At 49.2% G+C, this 22,413-nt stretch overlaps 1 protein-coding gene and 1 long non-coding RNA gene across 4 annotated transcripts in view; one reads left to right on the top strand and one right to left on the bottom strand.

The window, feature by feature from the left end:
- The window catches only part of ADCY8 (adenylate cyclase 8), a 221,129-nt gene that overhangs the window by 189,016 nt on the left and 9,700 nt on the right, over positions 1 to 22,413 (top strand). Inside the window, exons 13-15 of the mRNA XM_042973080.1 lie at positions 1,720 to 1,798; positions 11,805 to 11,963; positions 20,558 to 20,704. Of these exons, the coding sequence (XP_042829014.1) occupies positions 1,720 to 1,798; positions 11,805 to 11,963; positions 20,558 to 20,704 (385 nt within the window). The remainder of the gene's footprint in view (positions 1 to 1,719; positions 1,799 to 11,804; positions 11,964 to 20,557; positions 20,705 to 22,413) is intronic.
- LOC122234923 lies at positions 165 to 21,817 on the bottom strand. 3 transcript variants are annotated; one of them, XR_006212914.1, is made up of 5 exons: positions 21,337 to 21,817; positions 20,512 to 20,810; positions 16,078 to 16,250; positions 11,770 to 11,939; positions 165 to 606 (listed from the first exon to the last, which is right to left on the bottom strand). It is a non-coding gene; the product is annotated as an uncharacterized LOC122234923 (long non-coding RNA). The 3 variants fall into 3 exon arrangements; XR_006212913.1 differs by lacking the exons at positions 165 to 606; positions 11,770 to 11,939 and adding an exon at positions 14,671 to 14,892; XR_006212912.1 differs by lacking the exons at positions 165 to 606; positions 11,770 to 11,939; positions 16,078 to 16,250; positions 20,512 to 20,810 and adding an exon at positions 20,817 to 21,031.

Below are 22,413 nucleotides of genomic sequence, written 5' to 3'. Positions count from 1 at the left end.
CTGCATCTCCTCTTTGATGGCTCCTTGTGTCCTTAAGCCTCATCAGTTAAGTTACTCCTGAGCACACGTGTGCTTGTAGTTGGAAGACAGTAAAACAAGTGAGTGACATGATCTGGGTTTGGTGAGACAAAATATTCGGGCAACCATGTAGGAACAGATGGTGGGGGGCAATGCCAGGGGGCTATCGGAAGTTATGGTGGCTGTACTCGGGTGTTGGAGGTAGAGATGGAGAGAGTGGATGGACTGGGGATATATTTGGGCACGAGAGCAGACATGATTTGGATATTGGGGTGGTGAGGGCTGATTCCTAGGTTTGCTTTTATATTTGGCTCAAGCACCTGGGTGAGTGGATGAGGGGAGCATCGCCTGAGGTGGAGAAAACTGGTAGAAGAACCAGGAGGTGATGGAAAGCAAGTCCCAAGGTGCCTGGAAACAATTTGTCTAAAACATTTTTATTTTGAGTTTTCTTCACTGGCCGATGGAAGCCTGTCAAGGGGACTGTTTATTTCCACAAGCCACCAGTGTCCACATTCAAAGCCTGATGTTGCTTCCTCCAAACCCTTTGCCTCCTGGCCTAGCTTGTTCTGGAAAAGGCTTTGTGCTGGGCTGAAATGAAAGAGAGAAAGCGTTTGGAATCAAACAAGAGACTCCTTAGAACTTCTGAATTCCCTGGATGACTGAAAGTCACATTGGTGCTTAAGCACACACTTGCCACTGGCCGTCTTCAGCTGCCTTCCAGCTTGGTCTTCTGGAAAGTCTGGGACAGACCAGACCAGTGACACCTGTTGGGGCAGCTTGTGCCCCAACAAGCACTGAATGGAGTGTTTGGCGGAGGTGGGGAGGAAAGGGGGTGTCAGTCCAGGAGGAGATGATGCACAGGGAACCAAGTCTTTATTAAAAGATAGAAGAATTGAAATGGGATTATAACAGTGCCTGACTCACAGAACTGATAGAAGAATTTTAAAAATTGATGGAAGATTAAAATAGTGTCCAGCTCATACAGAACTGCCTTAAGAATCTAAACAATCTAAGTGAAAGCACTTAGAACAGAGAAGGCCACATCGTCAGCATCACGTCCCTCTCTCTTCAATAGAACAACATCTAGGGGCACCTGGGTGGCTCAGTCGGTTAAGCGTCCAACTTCGGCTCAGGTCATGATCTCACAGTTTGTGGGTTCGAGCCCCGTGTCAGGCTCTGGGCTCACAGCTCAGAGCCTGGAGCCTGCTTCAGATTCTGTGTCTCCTTTCTCTCTGCCCCTCCCCTGCTCATGCTCATGCTCTGTCTCAAAAATAAATTTAAAAAAAAAAAATTAAAAAAATTAAAAAAATAATAAAGAAAAACATCTAAAGAAAAAGGAAGGGATCCTTGTCTTCACATGGATTTTTGTGACAAAGTTTCAAAGCTCTTTGAAGTCTGGAAGTGTTCTGCAAAGGGAAGATATTTTTATCGATGTGAGTACATTGTCGAGATGCCGGATTCTAGATTCATCCGCAGGGTGTGACCGAAGTGACTTCCTACCCTTGGGAATCAACTGATTTCTGAGTTCGCCTATGGGGAAACCCTCGGGGCCACAGCCCCTCTCACCTAGTGGGTGCTCAGGAAATAGTCGCTCCTTTCTGTTTACCCCTGTCCTCTCCGAACCCTGGTTTCCTAATGAGTCTCCTTGGAGCCCCTCCGTGGTTGTAACCCTGTCACCACTTGCCTTTCTTCTTCCAACAGAGATTTCCTGGGGACCAAGGAGGCGTCACTGCTGCTGATGGCCATGTTCCTCCTTGCCGTGTTCTACCACGGACAGCAGGTAATCCAACACTTAGCACCGACTCCCTTCTGTTACCTGGCATTTCCCACCGCCGTGAAACTGGCCTACAAGACCTCTGCCCTTCCCTGGAGCCAATGACCTTCAGCTGCTTGCAGGAAGTTGTGATTCTTAACCAATCGATTCCTCGTAAAGCCCACCTCATGAAAAGCTAAACCGACAAAGATGATTTGGCAAGCCGGGGGGGTTTTAATGCCTTTTAGGTAAATCTCTTTCAAAGAGATCACAGTTATTTAAAAAAAAAAAAAGAACAAAAAAACTTTTAATTTCTGCCTGAGGCGAACCAGGATCCCTCCTAATTCCGTTGCCTGGATACGGTCATCCCTGGAGAAGCTGTGTGCTGTGCTAGATAAGCAGGCAGGTTTGAGTGTCGGCTGAGCTGGTGTTCTAATCCCGCCTTTGACTCGCAGTTTGTGGCCTCAGGCAAGTGACTTATCTCCCTGAGCCCAGACCTCCTCTATGCGCCTCAAATAGGATAAAGGGACGTGGCGGGGGAGGGGGGGCTCTGTCAGTTGAGTGTCCGACTTCAGCTCAGGTCTTGATGACAGTTTGAGAGTTCAAGCCCCGCATCAGGCTCTGTGCTGTCAGCTCAGAACCCCGCTTTGGATCCTCTGTCTCCCTCTCCCTCTTCCTCTCTGTCTCTCAAAAATATATAAATATTTGAAATAAAATAAAATAGGATAGCAACACCTGAATAGGGCTGTCTTGAGGAATCAGTGGCGATTACCATGTGCTGCGCTGGCCCTGTGCCTTACAAAAGTATAGGACGTGCTTCGTTACTTCTTTGTCTTAAGCAAAGCAAGTGCCTACCGTTGTGATGCCATTTCCCTATGAACCTCTGCTCCGCTGGGGTCTGGGGTGGGCACTGTGGCTGGCTCTGTACATAACCCCATCCCTGGCCCCAAAGGTTCCAGTATCCCGGAGGAGAGAAGAACCCAAATGACGCAAAGAGGGACGTGCTATGTGTGGGTCAGGCTGTCTGAGGACTTCAAGAGTTGGAGCCGCATGAAACGATTCTGCACGGGAGCCTGACACCAGGTCCGCCTTGGAGGTTTGCCTGCTGTGGCCAGTAGGACTTCTCCACGTGGACTCAGACCACGAAGGCTGGGGAGATTTTCCCTCCCTGGTAGTTCCAGGTCCTGCCAGCTCCCCTGCCCTGACCTAGATCCCGGTCCATCTTTCTGTGGTCTGCATGCCTTTCAAAAAAAAAAAAGTAACCAGGAAAGGAGAAAAACAAAACAGGAAGGCTCTGGGCTAGAGCAGAAATAGAAACAGAGCCCTGGGAAGTCGCCATGGAAACAGGGAGGTAAGAAACCCTGAGAAACCCTGAAACAGCCCCAAACCCCGAGAACCTAGAAATACATATAAAGTTATGTATGATAAGGGGGAAGGGAAAATGTAGTCAAGGGAGGAAAGGAGGAGTATAAGGACTTGGCCAGGAAAGAGGAGGAGGGAGGAGTCGCGATGTATCAAGTGACTGGTGTGTGCCTTTATTATCTCGTGGAACCCTTCCAACAACGGGATTTGGTAGTTTACAGGTGAAGAAAGTCATACTACTCAGCTAGTTGGCGGGAGAACTAGAAGTCCAACCCGGATCTTTCTCCAGAACCTCCCCCTTTCCACTTCTCTAGACTGGAGAGAGACAGAAAGAAGTTAACGCACCAACACAACGGCCCAGGGCATTCAATCCTGCAGCGGGACTTTGATTTGGTTTTAGATTTTAGCCGGATTTATGGCAAAACAATAAGGCACACGGCGAGATCTAGCCGTTTCCAGAATTCCTGTAGTGAGGTATTTCTGGATCTGTCAGAGCTGGGGTCATATCTTCCATGTCTTGATGGCTTCTAGAAGTTACAGAGAACTTAGTCGGACGTGCAAGTGGCAGCCCATTCGAGGGCTATGAAGACGGAGTCAGAGGAGAGGATCAGACAGAGAAACATACCTATGCTCCCCACTCCCCACCCCCGTCCCAGGTTTGAAAGTGACAAATGAGCAGCCCTCAGAGCTAATTAAGACAGAGCAAGTTCTGAAGTGGGTCTGGAGTGGGAAAGAAGTATTCAAACCGCAATTCTGCCACGTGGTGGCCATGTGACCTTCAGCAATTTACGTAACTCTTCGAGTCTCAACTTTCCCACCTGTAAAATGGGTACCATAATAACATTTTTCGACTCCATGGGGTTGTTATAATATTGTATGAGAACATAACTATAATATACTTATCCCCGTGGTTTGCACAAAGAAGCTTTCAAAAATGGTAAGCTATGGATATTTTACTTGGAAAACAAGCCCGAGACAAGCAGATAAAATATTACTATCCGTCTGGTCCCAAGTCATCTGAGGTCATAAAACCAATAAGGAAAACCAGACAGAAGCAGGAATCCGTTACCTGGGTCCATTACCTCTCCACCACATGTCCCTGCCTCTCTTTGTTAGAAGATTCTTTCAGCAGGATTGCATCACTTCTCTGTCCTCTGCCAGGGTCCTGTTTATCTGAACCAAGTCTGTCTCCTCCTGCCTCCTGGGTCTGCTACCTGCCTCCACCAGTTTCCCTTTGTGACTCAGCGGCCCTCGATTTTTTTTTTAGGGCTGAATAATGCCCACTGATGCCTGGTACGCAGCAGCCAGCCCGGTGGGAGCATGGGTAATTATATGCCTCCAGAGGGACTGAGGGTGTTATGTAACTGAGCAATTAGGAAATTTCATCTTGTACATACGTCGAGGTGATATGCCATTGCTTCCTCCTCCCGTGAGGCAGGTGAATGTTCTAAATGTTGGACAGGAGAGAGCGGTCGGGTGCCTCTTGCTTCGCCTGGTTCACTTGCAGCCCCCGAGGTGTGGACTTTGCCTCGGGGGCTCCATTTATAGCAGAGGAACCATGTCTAGTCTATGCACAGGGACAGAGGTTAATAAGGTCTCCAGTCACCTCCTGGTCAGATGAAGACAGGCACTGGGACGGTGTGGCTTCGAAGGGAAGACCCAAGCGTCGGAACAAAATCTTCTTCTTTGTTTTTTATTCATTTATTTTGAGACAGAGAGAGAGGGGGGCAGAGAGACAGGGAGAGAGAGAGACTCCCAAGCAGGCTTCACACCATCAGTGCCAGAGCCCCATGAGGGGCTCCATCCAACAAACCCGTGAGAGAATGACCGGAACTGAAACCAAGAGTCGTACGTGCAACTGATGGAGCCGCCCGGGTGCCTTCATGGGAACCAAATATTCTTAAATTTGAATCTCAGCAGTGTCACTGGAGGATGGGTGACATGGAGAAATTCAAGCCCCTAGAGCTGCCCGTCCTTAACCTGTAAAATGAACAGGATGACCTCACCAGCGAAATGGGACTAAATAAAGTGCCGACCTTGCTGAGTTGTGTGATGAAACGTAGGAAGTGCCTGGAACCGCCTGGGCCAAGGCGAGAGCTGGGCCAGTGTTAGGCATCATGATGTGCTAAGAGCCTGGCCCAAGGCTGATGAACGGTATGTGTTCATTCTCGAGTACTCTTCTCGTAGAGCCAGTTCTCTCGTGCTTTGGTAACACTCAAGAGAGAGATGGCATTTCCAAGTCCACTGACGTCTCTTAAGCAAATGCTGAAGAATTTTCCTTTTTAAAAACTCACCACCCATGCCTCCCACGTGTTTTTCCTGCTCACTGCCCAGGTCTGCTCAAACCACCATGTTCATTTTTTTTTTTCAATAGGAAATGTATTGTCAAATTGGTTTCCATACAACACCCAGAGCTCATTCCAGCAGGTGCCCTCCTCAATGCCCATCACCCACTTTCCCCTCCCTCCCACCCCCCATCAACCCTCAGTTTATTCTCAGTTTTAAGAGTCTCTTATGTTTTGGCTCCCTCCCTCTCTAACCTCTTTTTTTTCCTTCCCCTCCCCCATGGTCTTCTGTTAAGTGTCTCAGGATCCACCTAAGAGTGAAAACATATTATGGTATCTGTCTCTCTCTGTATGACTTATTTCACTTAGCATAACACTTCTCCAGTTCTATCCACGTTGCTACAAAAGGCCAGATTTCCTTCTTTCTCATTGCCACATAGTATTCCATTGTGTATATAAACCATAACTTCTTTATCCATTCATCAGTTGATGGACATTTAGGCTCTTTCCATAATTTGGCTATTGTCGAGAGTGCTGCTACAAACATTGGGGTACTAGTGCCCCTCTGCATCAGTACTCCTGTATCCCTTGGGTAAATTCCTAGCAGTGCTATTGCTGGGTCATAGGGTAGATCTGTTTTGAATATTTTGAGGAACCTCCACACTGTTTTCCAGAGCGGCTGCACCAGTTTGCATTCCCACCAACAGTGCAAGAGGGTTCCCGTTTCTCCACGTCCTCTCCAGCATCTATAGTCCCCTGATTCGTTCATTTTGGCCACTCTGACTGGTGTGAGGTGATATCTGAGTGTGGTTTTGATTTGTATTTCCCCGATGAGGAGCGATGTTGACCATCTTTTCATGTGCCTGTTGGCCATCCGTATGTCTTCTTTAGAGAAGTGTCTATTCATATTTTCTGCCCATCCTTCCCTGGATTATTTGATTTTGGGTGCCGAGCTTGGTGAGTTCTTTATAGATTTTGGATACTAGCCCTTTGTCCAATATGTCATTTGCAAAAATCTTTTCCCATTCCGTTGATTGCCTTTTAGTCTTGTTGATTGTTTCCTTTGCTGTGCAGAAGCTTTTTATCTTCATGAGGTCCCAATAGTTCATTTTTGCTTTTAATTCCCTTGCCTTTGGAGATGTGTCCAGTAAGAAATTGCTGCGGCTGAGGTCAGAGAGATTTTTTCCTGCTTTCTCCTCTAGGGTTTTGATGGTTTCCTGTCTCACATTCAGGTCCTTTATCCATTGTGAATTTATTTTTGTGAATGGTGTGAGAAAGTGGTCTAGTTTCATCCTTCTGCATGTTGCTGTCCAGTTCTCCCAGCACCATTTGTTAAAGAGACTGTTTTTTTTCCATTGGATATCCTTTCCTGCTTTGTCAAAGATTAGTTGGCCATACTTTTGTGCATCCAATTCTGGAGTCACTATTCGATGCCTTCAGTCTATGTGTCTGTTTTTGTGCCAATACCATGCTGTCTTGATGATTACAGCTTTGTAGTAGAGGCTAAAGTCTGGGACCGTGATGCCTCCCACTTTGGTCTTCTTCTTCAAAATCACTTTGGCTATTCGGGGTCTTTTATGGTTCCATACAAATTTTAGAATGGCTTGTTCTAGCTTTGAGAAGAATGCTGGTGCAATGTTGATTGGGAGAGACAGAGACTGTCCCAATTGGGGAGGCAGAGACTGAGTTTCACCCATCTTTGTATGCCCAGCACCTTGCACACAGTAGGGGCACTACCCACTAGATCTTTAGTAAACTGGAAAAGAAATTTCATAATAGGTGATGCCTGCCTGCCCGAGACCTGCTTTCTCAAGAGACAGAGCTGTACTTAAGAGTGTTTTAAAAAATTTTTTTTTAATGTTTATTTAATTTTGAGAGAGAGAGAGACAGAGCATGAGCCGGGGAGGGGCAGAGAGAGAAGGAGACACAGAATCTGAAGCAGGCTGCAGGCTCTGAGCTGTCAGCACAGAGCCGGACGCGGGGCTAGAACTCACACACCGCAAGATCATGACCTGAGCCGAAGTCGGACGCTTAACCAACTGAGCCACCCCAGCACCCTGGATTAGAGAGTCTCTTTATGGACATGCCTTCAACGCCGTGGCCAGCGGTCACCAATGCGAGGTGTGTTCTTGGTTGTAACTGGAAAATCCTTGCTGAAATGGACTCCAGTGCTCCAGACTTCCCTACCTGTGTTTCTGAGTTGAATTCAACCAGATGAAAGGTTTTCAGACAGAAGAGAAATACAAAAGTGTCTCCTGCTTCAACCAAGCACGCATTTTTAAGGAGAATGACAAAACATTTCATTTGGATAAGAAAATTCTGTCCTGCGATGCGACAGATTAAAATTTGATGCTCTTGAATCTGAGGGGGAAAAAGTGAAAGCACAGCTTTGATCAGACCATATCCACTGCTGCCTTGAATTGTAGCGGTAGTACCTTCCCAATCTACATTTGAGGCATTTCAGAATTCTTTTGCACGCCTCGCGTGATTTGGCCCGGGTCATAGATCCATATAATAATCCGTGCCTCTTGAACTAGACATGATGGGGATGACTCTCCTCATTTTTTAGAAGGGGAACCAAGGTCACACAGCAGAACAGTCGAGACCAGCATTCTTTGGTGCAATCTGCCGTCTCCCCTCTTTTTTTCCTTTTTTTTCTGGAAAATTTCAAACATATACAAAAGCTCATGGAATGTATAATGAGCTCACAGCTTCGACAGTCATTAACTCATGTGTCTTTTCCCACTTATCTCCCTATTGATTTTGCTCATGGCTCCTTCCCAATCACTTTGAGGCAAATTCTAGACGTCCTACTGTTCCATCTGTAAATGCTTCAATATGCGCCCAAAAGATAAGAGAATGTTAACCTCATCACAATGCTATTAAACACTTTAAAAAAGAAAGTGGTGCTTCTTTAACATTGTCAAAACCTCTAGGCAGTGTTTCAGTTTCTTAATTGGTTTATAATTATATTTTTAAGTTTGTTTATTTAAATTGGAATGCAGATAAAATGCGCATATTGCCATGGGTTGGTATGTCTCTTAAGCCTTTTTCAATTTAATTTAAAAAAAATTTTTTTTTTAATGTTTGTTGATTTTTGAGAGCGAGAGACAGAGTGCAAGTGGGGGAGGGGCAGAGAGCGAGAGGGAGACAGAATCCCAAGCAGGCTCCAGGCTCTGAGCTGTCAACACAGAGCCCAACGTGGGGCTCGAACCCACGAACCATGAGATCATGACCTGAGCCAAAGGCACATGCTTAACTGACTGAGCCACCCAGGCATCCCTGTTTTTTCTTTATTGGTAGTTACATTTAGAAATGGCCAGACTTAGGTTCAGTTTTTTTCTACGAAACTATATTATTGGTTGGTTTTGTGAATAACTGTTAACAGGCACGTAATACCTGCTTATCTTTTTGTCTGCTAGCAGCTATTGACAAGAATAGCCTCTATTCACTTATTTTATAGGTGGTGATATCTCAATTCTGTCAATACTCTGTAATTCATTGGCTGGAATACAATTTGAAGGAGAACCTTCTCCTCCAAGTACAGCTCATAAAGCAAAAGTAGGATAAGTGCTTAATTCTTTCCCTATAAATGCCTTCCCTGTAAGTTTCCCAGTCTGTTCCCAAACACCATCCAGAGATGATCAGTGAGGTCTTGTGTCCTAAGTGTCGTTGTGGACTGATGCATTCTGCCATATTTCCTGTGTTGCAATCCACCGCAATCGTCATTCTTATTAAAGCTCAATCAGGGGTGCCTGGGTGGCTCTGTCGGGTAAGCGTCTCACTTCAGCTCAGGTCATGATCTCGTGGTTTGTGGATTCAAGCCCTGCATCTGGCTCTGTGCGGACAGCCCAGAGCCTGGAGCCTGCCTCAGATTCTGTGTCTCCTTCCCTCTCTTCCTCTCTCTTCCTCCCTTTCTCTCTCTCTCTCTCAAAAATAAACATTAAAAATTTTTTTAAAAAAAGCTCATTTGTCACATCTTTGACACGTGGGAACCTAGTCACATAGGCCCGTAGTCTCCGGGGGTCTACCTACTTTCTGATCTGAAAGATTTTCCAGGCTTGCACATTTTCTGCCCTAAACTTTAGCCATTTCTGCCAAGAGTGCAAGGTCATTTTTGTAGGAATCGCTATTTGGAAACCACGACAGGAAGGCCCATTGCTCTAGATTTTCATTATTTCTAGGCTTTTTTTTTTTTTTTTTCCCCAGTGGGCAAAACTAGGAAGTACCATGAGTTCACAGTCACACAGGCTTTTGGCTTAGACCCATCCATTTTATATCTCCATCCCCTTTTTCCCTTCCCAGAAAGGCCAGTTCTCAGTGACAGCAATGCAATTACCCATTTGCTATATCCTGCAATTCACATGCAGTAGTCTAACGGTAATAGACAGACACTACCACCTACACTATGAGTGCTATAAACAGTTTTAAGATTCCTTTTGAGTTCTTTTTACGCTCAGAGTACCTCCCTCTCCAAATGTGTCATCAAATTCTTGTGTGAAAGACATTTGGAGTATCTCCTCCCAGTGTACTTATACATGTAGGTTCATTTGCTTGACTGTTTGTTTGTTTGTTTGTTTATTCTTACGGAGTCTTTTTAAACATCTCTTTCGTTTTATAATTAAGTAGAATGTTTCCATGATTCAACAACGGCCAGGTTTATAAAAAAGGATATAATTTTAAAACTTTAAATTCGTTCCTTATTTCTCACTCTACTCCCTCCCTTTCTCATCTCATTGGTAATGAGTTTTTGTATTTTATTTTTTATTCCTCATTTTTCCCATAAATAAAGAAAAATATGTGCGTGTGTGTGTGGAGAAGTAGATGCTCCCATTTTTAGATCAATGGTGACATACTATACACGCTTTTCTCCATGTTGGAGACTAATCCATCAGAGTATAGAGAAAGTCTTCTTTTTTTTTTATAAGCTTATTTATTTATTGAGAGAGAGAGCAGGAGTCGGGGAGGGGCAGAGAGAGGGAGAGACAGAATTCCAAGCAGGCTCCATGCCATCGCACAGAATCCAATGCGGGGCTCAAACTCAGGGACTGTGAGATCATGACCTGAGCCGAGATCAAGAGTCAGACACTTAACCGACTGAGCCACCCAGGTGCCCCAGTCTTCCCTTTTTTTTTTTTCATAGCCGTACACAAAAGTTTATTCAAGCCACAAAATGAGCACCTGGGTTGTTTCCAGCTTTTGCTGTTACAAATTCTGCTGAAGGAATAATCTTGTGCCTCTGTCTTTCTGTATTTTTACCATCCACTGAGACTTTCACGTAAGACAAAGGAGAGAAACTAGCTGGACGTTTCAAGCCCTTGAATTCAGGGCACGTGTTTGACCAGGCATCATAGGGCTCATTTCTACAGTGAGAGACTTGGAAATAATGGCATCCCCAAAGCTGTGGTAAATACGGTGCGTGAGAGTCTTTCAGAAAAGAAGCTGTCCGCCTTCCAGTGCAGGGACACTGAGACAAAAAGGAGCTAATGATGTGCGTTGAGAACCTACTGTGAGCCACGTGCCTTCTCTGCAACTTGCTGAATAATTCTGCTGCCAGCCCTGCGTGGTCAGCAGTATTCGTCCCAACTTTAAAGATGAGGAATCCGTGAATGGAGTCACGAGTTCAGGTTACGGTGTTTAAGCGGGGCACCGGGACTCTAAGCCAAGCCACCTCTGTGTCCCAGCTCAGTGCGTGGTCCTTCCATTGTCACCTCACTCATCCCTTCTCTTGTCTAGTGACGAAGAGCTCGGATGCTGGAGGTAGACTCTGGAGTTAGCCCCAGTCCGGGCTTCCCCACTAACTCGGGTGCAACTCTGGTCAAGTCCCTCTAAACCCCGTTGGCTTTAACTGACTCATCTGCAGAATAAGGAGGGATCCCGACGACCTCGCTGTCGAGGCCGTTGTGTCATGAAAGGAGTGAACAGATGTACGTTGCTCAGGACAATCCCCGGCACACAGGAAGCCCCATCTAAGTGTTCGCTGGCTGTTATTGGAACCGATTCGTGGGGTCAGCAACACTGACAGAGCATCTGTCCTGCACAGGGCATGTTGCTACATGGTGAGGATATCGTTGAGCGGGTACGAGGACCGCTGACCTCCTAGCACCTGCAGTCTAGTAGACGACCCAGGCATCCTCAGTAAATCACACAGTCGCAAAGTCACAGGTACCTTAATGGTAGCAAAGGGGAGGTGCACAGCCCTGTGGAGTCTGATCACCCTCCGATCTCTTGGCATTGCAGAATGCCCCCCAGAACCGTTCGGCTCGGGCTCTGTTTTGTGTGTGACGGGTTCCCGAGAAGCCTTCTCCGCGTCCCACGCTGTGTCCCCGAGCCCGTACCCCGAGAGCTCACCTGTTTCCCTTCTCTTTCTCTCTCGTGCCCGGCAGCTGGAGTACACGGCCCGTCTGGACTTCCTTTGGCGAGTGCAGGCCAAAGAGGAGATCAACGAGATGAAGGAGCTCAGGGAGCACAATGAGAACATGCTCCGGAACATTCTACCCAGCCACGTGGCCCGCCACTTCCTGGAGAAAGACCGAGACAACGAGGTGAGCCCGGGCTTGTCCGGCCGCGAGGGAGGGGGAGGGTGGAGGTGGGCACACCGGCCCCGGGCTCCGGGAGAGTTCTGCTGTCCTCACGTCAGCACACGAGAACGGAGACCGTGCTACCACCCCCAGAGTGCCAGGCTACCCAGGCTGCCTAGCGCGCGTGAGGTTTGCGCCTGGCCTCCCCGACCTCGGGCGTCTCATCTGTAAGATGGACATAATGAGATCACCATTGCGAGACCGGGTTGAAATGTAAGTTTTACGTACGTCTGTGCACACGTTGATGTGTGTGCATGGAGTGGACCCTCCGGTGTCTCCCTCTCTGGGGGTAAGATGTTACCACTGATGTCACCTGCTGATGCGCTGAAGACGTTTGAGTTTGTGACCCTTGCCTGAGGATAGGACTAGGAGGAGAGATCCCGAGGGTCCATTCCCCATCCAAGTCACCGCAACAAGACCAGCGGAAGAGAAGCAAAGGGGGTTAGTACGCTGCTGCTTGAATAGTCTTGATGAACCTGGGTCCCGGAGATCTCCCGGATGCACGTCAAAGCACCGCCCACCCTCCTCAATCAACAGATGAAGCTCTCTGGAATCAGCTTCGGGCCTGGCTTTCTCCGGGCCGCCTAAGGTCAGGGGCTTTGTCGCAAGAGCTTCTTGACAAAGCCAAGGAAACAGAGAACGCAGATGTGCGCCTGCTATGACCACCGGCAGGAGCAGCGAACACGTTGGAGCCCTCGGAGGGAAAACCAGAAGAGAAATGAAAAGAAAGCCGCCTTTCCGTGAAGACAGCGAATCAGTGGGGTAACGGAGGAGCCGGTGGGAGGAGCGAGAATTCACTGGCTTTCTCCCGACAGGAAGGAAACCAACCAGAGATGCTGAGACCCCCCGGTCAGCAGCTGGGGTCCAGGCCACACCTCCCCCGAGCAAAACAAATGACAGGTTTGGGCCTCAATCATATAAGACGTTTTCGATAAAACGTCGTCACCCTTCTTTGAAGCTTTCAACGTTTAAATAGTTCACCCTTGACCAAGGCTTCAGATTTTACATCGCCTAGAGAACGTTCACGCTGTGGTGACGTACCGTTTCCTGAACACCTGCCGCGGGCCAGGTTCCGATATAGGCAATTGATGTAAATGACCTTCCCTTGTCTCTACACTCTTAAGGGGAGAGTTCGTCACCCCGCGTTAGCAACGAAGAAACTGGGGCTCAGTGAGGTCATGCCCTGCCTCATCTTATGGAAGCAAAGCCATGACTCAAATCCAACCCCTGGGATTTCTTCCCTCTGTGCTGCGCTGCCCCAGCCGTGGGGCAGCCCGTGCTGTCTCTGGGGGGTTGGCACAACTATGGGGTGTGTGTGTGTGTGTGTGTGTGTGACAGAGGCAGGACTTCTGTGACCTGCAAGAACTCCCAGTATCTTGTTATTGTGGGGCGTAATGTTAGCTTCTCTTCTTGCTGCAAATCTGAACTACGATACAGACTTCTGAAAAGCTGATTGGGGTTTGGACATGCTTTTGGGTCCCAGCTTTCACGAGGCCGCCGCAGGGCTCCCGGGTATGAGTGGTAAAAAAAGACAATGATTATCCCCATTTCGCAGATGAAGAAACTGAGGCTCGCTCAGAGCTAGTGAGTAGCAAGCTTGAATTCACCCCCAGGCCTGTGTAACTTCAAAGCTAAATCTGGTGTTTTGTCCCAAGTTGTTTCTAGGGCATGAGTGGGAGAGAAGGAGCGGCAGTGACAAGCAGGGACTCAAACCAACCGGCCACAGGGCAGTGGACAGAGCCTTGCCCCCGGGAACGTCCTGTGTAGTCGGTTCCGGCTCTGTCCCCCCAGAGAGGTTCTGGCAGCCTCAGCAGAGGCTGGACTCTGCTGGACTTTGACGTAGGACAATGCTCACCTCCCCGGGGCGGGTACTTTGTCACAGATGAGGCCACCTGGGCTGGGTCCTCAGTGTCAGGCAGGCTACTGCGGGGTCCCGGGAAACCCACCCGCTCGTTGCAGCTCGCTGCTGAAAGGACACTAGCAAGAGCGGGTGTCTCAGACGCTGGGAAGTCCGTACCGCACGAACTCCGTCTCTGGCACTCAGCAGCTGTGTGACCTCGGGCAGCTCACCCAACCTCTCTGAGTCCACTTTTTCATCCAGTTTTTGAGGAAACAGTTCCAATCTTGCTGACTTTAGCGTGAGAATGAAGCTGAGTGAGAACACATCAAGTGCCCTGCGTAGCCTGGCGCTAGGGGGGTCAGTGTGGAAAGGCTATGTGCTTGCCCTCAACAGCCTGACGCTGGACGTTCAATCCCAGCTCCTCCTCTCACGACCTCAGTAACTGAGCAAGTGATGAGCCCCTCTGGACCTCACTTCCCTCACCTGCAAAGTGACAGTACGTCCCAACTTAATCCAATTGCTACAAGGCTTGTTCCCGTGAGTTCTGATGCATAAAGCGTCTCAACGGTGCTTGGCACGTTTTAGGAGCACACCTACAATTTTTTTCCGTTCCTTCGTAATTCCAGTGCCCCACCCATTCATTCACACCTTCATTTAGCAAGTATTTTTTTAATAAAATTTTTTTAATCCTTATTTTTGAGAGAGAGACAGAGTGCAAGCAGGGGAGGAACAGACAGAGAGAGACGGAGACACAGAATCGGAAGCAGGCTCCAGGCTCAGAGCCCGACGCGGGGCTCGAACTCATGAACCGCAAGTTCATGACCTGAGCCCGACTAAGTCAGACGCTTAACTGACTGAGCCACCCAGGCTCCCCGGCAAGTTATTTATTGAAAGACATCATATGCCAGGTGTCGTTCCAGATCCTGGGGCTCAAACAGTGAACTAAGACGATGAAGTCCTTGCCGATACGGAGCATGTGTTATGGACATGAACGTGAGTGAATGTATATTCAGAGGTGCCCAGCAGTGGTCACTTCTCCGAGGACGGAAGCAGCTGAGTAAGAGAAGAGAGTAATGTGAAGGGGGTGGGGCTGGCCCTGGAGGGTCTCTCGGAGGTGGTGACGTTTGCACAGAAACCCGAGGACACTAATAAAGTCACCCGGTCTCAGACATTGTTCCTCCCCTGCAGAGAGGTGGCTTAACTTGGTATAAGAGACTCAGGACCTGGAAGGAGGCAGGCCTAGGTTCCCTGGATAAAGAGCCGGCTGAGTCTTCAGCTTGATATCCAGGCGGAGCAGGGAGTGCGCATGTGCTCAAAATCCTCTAGAAAGCCCAGAGCTGTACCTCAATCCAGAGGAGGGTGGCACAATAATAGCTTTTCTGTATTCATCGATCAGTGCCATTTTCTTGGAGCCCCAGACAGCAAGCAGCAGATGACTGGGGTAACAGCAAGCATACTCAAAGCAGCTGACTGGGGCGGGTTGAACACTGGGCTGTCTTTAAAGGTGTAGGCAGGGGGCACCTGGGTGGCTCAGTCGGTTGAGCGTCCAACTTCGGCTCAGGTCACGATCTCGCGGTCCGTGAGTTCGAGCCCCGTGTCGGGCTCTGGGCTGATGGCTCAGAGCCTGGAGCCTGTTTCGGATTCTGTGTCTCCCTCTCTCTCTGCCCCTCCCCCGTTCATGCTCTGTCTCTCTCTGTCTCAAAAATAAATAAACTTAAAAAAAAAAAATTTTTAAAAAAATAAAATAAGATAAAGGTGTAGGCAGGTGGCTGGAGCTTTTCCATGCCCCTCCAACCCCCCACAGCACAAATTCCATCGCTGCTGTTAACTAGCTGTGTGACCTAGGGCGGCTCACCCAACGTCTCTGAGCACATATCCTCATCTGATTAATGGGAGATACTACGGACCTCGCTGAGCTGATGTGGGAATCAAATTGGGTAAGAAGATGTGAAGTGGTCCGTCCAGCCTGGTGCACCCTATGGGTTCAAGGCCACATGGTGCACTTGAAAGCCCAGGGCCCTGGGTTTGGTTCCTCCTGGCCTCTGTGTTCACCAGAGAGCATCTGGCAGAGAGGGGTGAGCCTCCCGCCACCCCAGTCCCACCCGTCCAGCCTCCAAGAGGATGGCCAGTCAAGATCCGAACTCAAGTCATATGTCTTGAGGTTTACAGAGACCCTCCCCCACACCCCTTCCCACAGCCACCCTGTGTGAAATCAACCCTCCATTCGGAAGGACTTACCGGATCTGGTTTCCAGTTCTGGTGACATTTCCCTTAGGCGTTATCCTGATTATTACTGTTTTATTGTGGTGATGGCTACCCTCCTGGTGCTTGCTTACTCACGTTAGCATTCGTAGTGGCAACGGTGGGGGCTCTGGAGTCCGACTGCCTGGGTGTGAGTTCCAGCTCTGTGTCTTTTTTTTTTTTTTAAGTTTATTTTATTTTGAGAGAGAGAGAGAGAGAGAGAGAGAGAGAGCATAAATGGGTAAGGGCAGGGCGAGGGAGTGAGAGAATCCCAAGCAGGCTCCACACCGCCAGCCTGGATCCAGACACAGGGCTCAAACCCACAAACCATGAGATCATGACCTGAGCCGAAATCAAGAGCTGGACGTTCAACTGACTAAGCCACCCAGGCGCCCCTCAACTCTGTGCCTTCACAACCGCGGGTCTTGGATAAGTTACTTAACCTCTACGTGCCTCAGTTTCCCCACAAATAAACCAGGATCTTAACTCCCATCTACACCCCGGGGAAGTCAGGATTCAGTGAGAGGATGTGTGTGCAGCATTCTGTGTCACGCTTGTCCCACAGTAAAGGCTCAGTAGCCGTAGCTGATATTATTAGCATTATTTGTGTTATATAAGCGATCAGAACATTCTCGTTGTTGGCAGAGGCTGGGAGCTGAATCTAAGAGGAGGCTGGAGGGTGGGAGGGGCTAGGATCCATGAGAACGATTGGTAAGAGCCCCCTGGTGACCGGCCATTACATCCCAGCGGCATTTACATCTCCTAGGGGAAGCGGGAGGCAAGCTGGACAACTGTGTAACTATGGAAAGGGTTTCAGAGGGCTCTGCTGGGGTCTCCTCTTTTCTGTTTTAAACAGTAAATCGTTAGTATGAGTGTTAGGGGCTCAGTTGTGTCTCCCACGATTCCTATGTCGAAGTCTTAACCCCCAGCCCTTCTGGATGCAACTCTCTTTAGAGATAGAAATTTTAAAGAGGAAATTAAGTTCACATGAAGCCATTAGGACGGGTCCTAATTCACTGTGACCGCGTCCTTCTAAGAGGAGGAGATTGGGACATAGACACACAGGGAAGGCCATGTGAGGGCGCAGGGAGAAGATGGCATCTGCAAGCCAAGGAGAGAGGCTTCAAGAGAAACCGACCCTGACCAGCACCTTGATCTTAGACTTGTAGCCTCCAGAACCGTGGGATGAGAAATTTTTGTTGTTTAAGCCACCCGGTCTGTGGGGCTTTGTTAGAGCAGCCTGAACAAACTAATGTACCAGGTAATAAACACACTTTTTCTTCTCCAAATCACAGCCCTTTGGAGGATGCAGTTCTGTAAGTTCGATTCCTCAGGTTATCTGACCCATCAAGCAGAGTTGGGCTCCTTTTCAGGGATCACTCCGCTGCTCAAGGCCAAGGGGAATGCGGCACCATAGGAAGCTGCGTGCCATTGCTCTGCTCCTGGGCTGCGGTCTGTGCTCCCCGCACCCTGCCCAGCCCAATCCCCTGCAGCCAGTCACTCCCGCCTGTGCTCTTGGGGACAAGGGCCGGCAAAGGCATTCATCCAGGTTCATCCGTGCTTGACTGATCTTGAATCAGGGACACTGTCTTTCTCTGGGTCTTCCACTGCTCGTGGTGTTAATCCAGAACAATAGCTTGACCCCTCTCTCTCGTTTTCCTTACCTGTAAAGTGGCAGTAAGAATCGGGGCTCCTTCACAGGATCATTGCAAGGATGAAATCACTGAACTCCTATGAAAGCGCTTTGTGAGCTTTGATGTTTCCTGCCAAGACCGGGGCGGCATTGATTTCCAACAATTTAGAGTGTTTTATCTTGTACCAGACCCTATAGACGGCACACGCTATAGTCCAGGCATCCAGAAACTATGAACTGGATGATTTGAACGCACTAAGATGAATGGCCCGGGGTCTTTGCCTTGTGCAACTCGCACGAAAGGAAGAGACAGACATTAGGTGATAATGTAGACAGCAAGGGATGTAGCACGGCGCTCAGCCTCCTGACGCCACCTGTGGGTCTGAGAAGGTTTCCAAAGACGTGGTATCCACATGGCTAGTGATGGCAGAGGAGAAGAGCTAGCCTGGTGAGAGAGGCTAACTGCAGGAAAGAAGGACATATCCCGTTCCCAAGGGTGAGAAGCGCGTTTGTGTCTTCGGCTCTTCCAGAAGCAGACCTTGAGACAAGGATTTGGGTGAAAGTAATTGGCTTGGAGGTGGTCCCAGGAAACCCTGGGAGGCAGGAGAGTGGGAAGGAAGGGAAGAGAAGTGATAAACGAGGCATTAGCAGACTAGTTACCCCTGTAGGGGACTGGAGCTCCATCCCCCTGGGATTCCAGGAAATGCAGAGAGCATATCTCACAGCTATCTGGCCCAAGGGCTGAAGGAGCTGAGAAGTATCAGCCAACTGCCATCAGTCACTGGTTGAGAGCAGTACTGGGGGCCTGAATTTCCCGGAGCCATCAGCCCGATGCCAATGGGCGCAGAATGCCCTCTAGTGGTCAGAGAAAAGCTCCACGCCAAGAAACACAAGGGCTCATAGCCGATGGTTGTGAGAGAAGAGGTCAGGACACCTGCAGCATCTTTTGCCATGTGTACCCAAGAATACAATGCTTCGGTGTTTCTGGAACGCGAGGTCTGATGCAGGGAATCACAGGCAATGAAAAGTAAGAGAAAGGTGGAGGCGAGGGCATGAGTATATGAATACACGTCATGCTGCTGTGTTTGAGCTTTGTCCTGAGGGCAGTGTGGCCATCGGAGGGTTTTAAGAATGGAAGAGACATGGCCAATGTTCTGTCTTTAAAAGATCACCCTGGGTGGGGGGGGGGGATGCCTAGGAAGCTCAGCCAATTAAGTGTCCAGCTCAGGTCGTGATTTCATGGTTCATGAGATCAAGCCCTACATCGGGCTCCAGACTGATCTCGCAGAGCCTGCTTGGGATCCTCTCTCCCTCTCTCTCTATCCCTTCCCGCTCATATGCGCGCACGCTCTCTCTCTCTCTCCCTCTCAAAATAAATAAACTTAAAAACAAAAGATCGCTCCGGCCACGATGTGGAACATGCTTCTGGATGGGACAAAACGAGTCAAGGAGTCCAGTGTGGGCGGGAAAGCCGGTGGGCCTGACGAACAGCAAATGGCAGGAGGGGCAGAAAACAACATTGGAGATAAAGAGAAAGCCGGCAGCACTTAGCAAGTTACTGAATCCAGATGTGATGGAGAGGAAGGGGCCAGGACATCTCCGAGCATCTCTGAGCGTCTCGAACTTTGATGACTCAGCAACACTAGTGCCACCGACTGAGAGAAGGAGGGAGCAGGTTTGGGCGGAGAGAAGATGCACTTGGGTTCAACGTGCAGAGCGTGAGGGGTGTGAGGACAACCCAGCTGGAAGCCCAAGAAGGGGAGCCGACTTGAGGATAAGACTTCAGAGGCTGCCCCACTTGCATGTTGGAGAAAGACTGAGAGTAAACAAGGTGGCCCAGGTAAGTGTGCAGACTTTGGACCTGGCAGTGGGTCCAGAACGGAGCCATAGCCGTCGGCCACCTTTAAGATGGAAGGTGAGCCCAAAAAAGGCATCTTTGAGGGAGCCAGGCGTAATGGCAGCAAGTATGACATCGGTGAAACAAGGAAGGTCGAGACGCACGGTCTTGGGAGCAGTCACCACGCTACCCCGCAGAGGCGTCCTCGAAGACATATCTGGAAGAAGCGATATCTGTGGGGCGAGGCTTTCCACTTTGGCTGGAAGTCTGACACGGAGCGAACACTGCAGGGGTGGGGACAGGTGGTGGAGAGAACCAGTTTGAGAAGTTTGGACGAGGAGAAAGAGAGACAGGTGGGTGGTCACAGGTGTGTTCGGGCTCCAGGGTGTGTTGTACTTTTCCAAACAGGGGACATTTGCAGGAGGAGGGGGGAGGAAGAGGAGGAGGTCGTGGAGGAGAGAAGAAATAAGGAAAAGGATCGCTGCGGGAAGAAGTTGCTGAAGAAGGTCTAAGCGAGTGCTGTCGAGACATCAGGTAGAAACGTTGGCTTTCCACAGAAGAAAAATACATCGTCTAGGGTTGAAGCCAAAGGGATAAAAATACATATGAATGTAGACACGAGTGTAAATACTGGAACAGAGCTGGGTCACTGCCAAGAGCCTCAGTTTCCCGACAGAAGTGAGAGACAAGATCATCTCTTAAGAGGAGTCGTGTGGGGTGTGAAAGTTAGGGACAGTGGTGAGGGTTTGGACTCGCTGCTGAGAACAGAGAAGGAAGCTGGCCAGCCACAAAGGATGTGCAGTCAGACCTCTGGGCGCAGCCAAGGCTGGAGACTATGAATTGTCAACGGTCCCATCCACATGGTTACTGTTTTGACATGACTGTGCCAGAGCCCCGTTCTCTGCACTCTCTGTGGGTGCCAGTGCACGCGTGCACGGGGAGCGTCACTGCAGAACCTCACCTCTGATGACCTTCTGGCTCCCTCCCCCATGTGTCTCCCTGTCCAGGAGCTGTATTCCCAATCTTATGATGCCGTCGGGGTCATGTTCGCCTCCATCCCGGGGTTTGCAGACTTTTACTCTCAGACTGAGATGAATAACCAGGGGGTAGAATGCCTGCGTCTGTTGAATGAGATCATTGCTGACTTCGATGAGGTAAGTCACAGCCTCGGAAGCCTCCAATCACCAGTGGGCACCGGTCTTGTAAAAGCATCATGTCCACCGTAGCAGTAGCCATTGTTTGCACTTATGGGACTCCAGGCTGTAGTGTAGACACAAACACGTATTATCTAATTTAATGTTCACAAGAGATAAACACCAGGGTTTCTCCATCTGGGGGATCGAGAGCATAAGCCTCAGTGAGGCTAGGTAATCCAACCCAATGTCAAACAACCATCAAATGGCAAAACCAGGACTTGGAGGCCGCTGCTACTCGGGCACTGGCGTCACAGAGACTGGGCAGTGATGGGGACTTTTCTCCATCTGTTCAAAGTGCCAGAGATAAAACCATCAGTTAGCATTTTGTCCAAGACCTAAACATAAGCGTACGCATAATCCAGATAGTACTTTGTTCTTTTAGGCTCCATGAGTCCAAAGAACACATCACATGGGAGGAGATACTCTTGGCTGTACTAAATTTACATTAATAGGCTTGGCAGGAATGATCCTTCCCCACCCCCTCCCCCCACGCCTGCCATCTTCTAGCTTGAAGTGGGGCACCGTTGTCCATCTGTCTGCCCAGGCCTGAGAAGGGAAGTGATTCATTGAGAAAATGCTGAGGAAGAGACCTTGCAAAGATGTGGGTTCAGCTGAAGTCTAGCCTGCTAGCCCGATTCCCGTGGAAATCCAAAAAAGGGTACAGCCGTGCATTATCAGTAGCCAGGCCTCATGGCGTTCTTGAGAATGACGTGGGTGGGGCACCAGGAGCATTGGTGACGTTTCCCATTGTGACATCATCACCCTCTCGCTCCACCCCCACGTTCCGTTTAGCCACTGAGCCCCGTGGGTTCCTTTTTGATGGCTTTTTGGTCTGCCCCTTCCTCACTACCATTGCTGCCCTATCCTTGCTTTCCGCCCTCTTACTTGTCCCCTGGATGACTGCAGCCATTCTCTAGCTGCCCCCTCCCGTATCTCACCTCAGCGGTCACCAAAAGCAAGACTATCTTTTCACATCCCTTTGAAACCTGAAGCCCATCAGTGCCTCCCCTTTTCCAGCGCCTCATAAGGTCACCTGAGGCTTTGCACTTGCTTTGAACACGCTGGTCCTGTACCCTCTCCAGCTTTACCTCCCACTGTGTGCCACCTGCCCCCCCCCCCACCAAGCACCATCCAGCTACTTACAAGCCCTTACACCCACCTGGCTGTTCACCCACTGCCCTTTGTGCCCAGAAGTTATGCCATCGTCACTATACCCTGTCCTCTCTCCCTCAACTCCACGGGCAGCAGAACATGTAACACTCAATGAACAGTCAATTCAGATATCATCTCTATTTGTGACGCCTCTTCTCATCCCCCTTCTACCCAGCTAAATGTCGTTGCTCTTTTTTCGGTGAAAAACGTATACTCTGGAACCTGCCCTCAGAGAGCCTGAAACCCTTCAGTGTGCAAATCTGCCTCCCCCACCAGCCACTTAGTTTGGGGGCAGAGACCCATCTTATTAATATAAATGTTTACCACGTGTTGCCACAAATGCAAAACAAGCTCAAGACATAACATTCAGTCACTTACCCCTCAACAAAACCCGCAGGGGGAGAATTATTAGCCTTCGTTTTACAAATAAGCAAAACTGAGGCTGAGAGACAGCAAGAGAGCCCAGGCTTTGCCACCACCAGTTGTCCCAGCCAACATTTCCACCCAGGTCCGCC

The sequence above is a fragment of the Panthera tigris genome, chromosome F2 (genome assembly GCF_018350195.1).
Source record: "Panthera tigris isolate Pti1 chromosome F2, P.tigris_Pti1_mat1.1, whole genome shotgun sequence".
NCBI classification, from domain to species: Eukaryota; Metazoa; Chordata; class Mammalia; order Carnivora; family Felidae; genus Panthera; species Panthera tigris.
The sequence above is the reverse complement of the archived record's forward strand: the minus strand, read 5'-3'. Positions and strand labels throughout refer to the sequence as shown.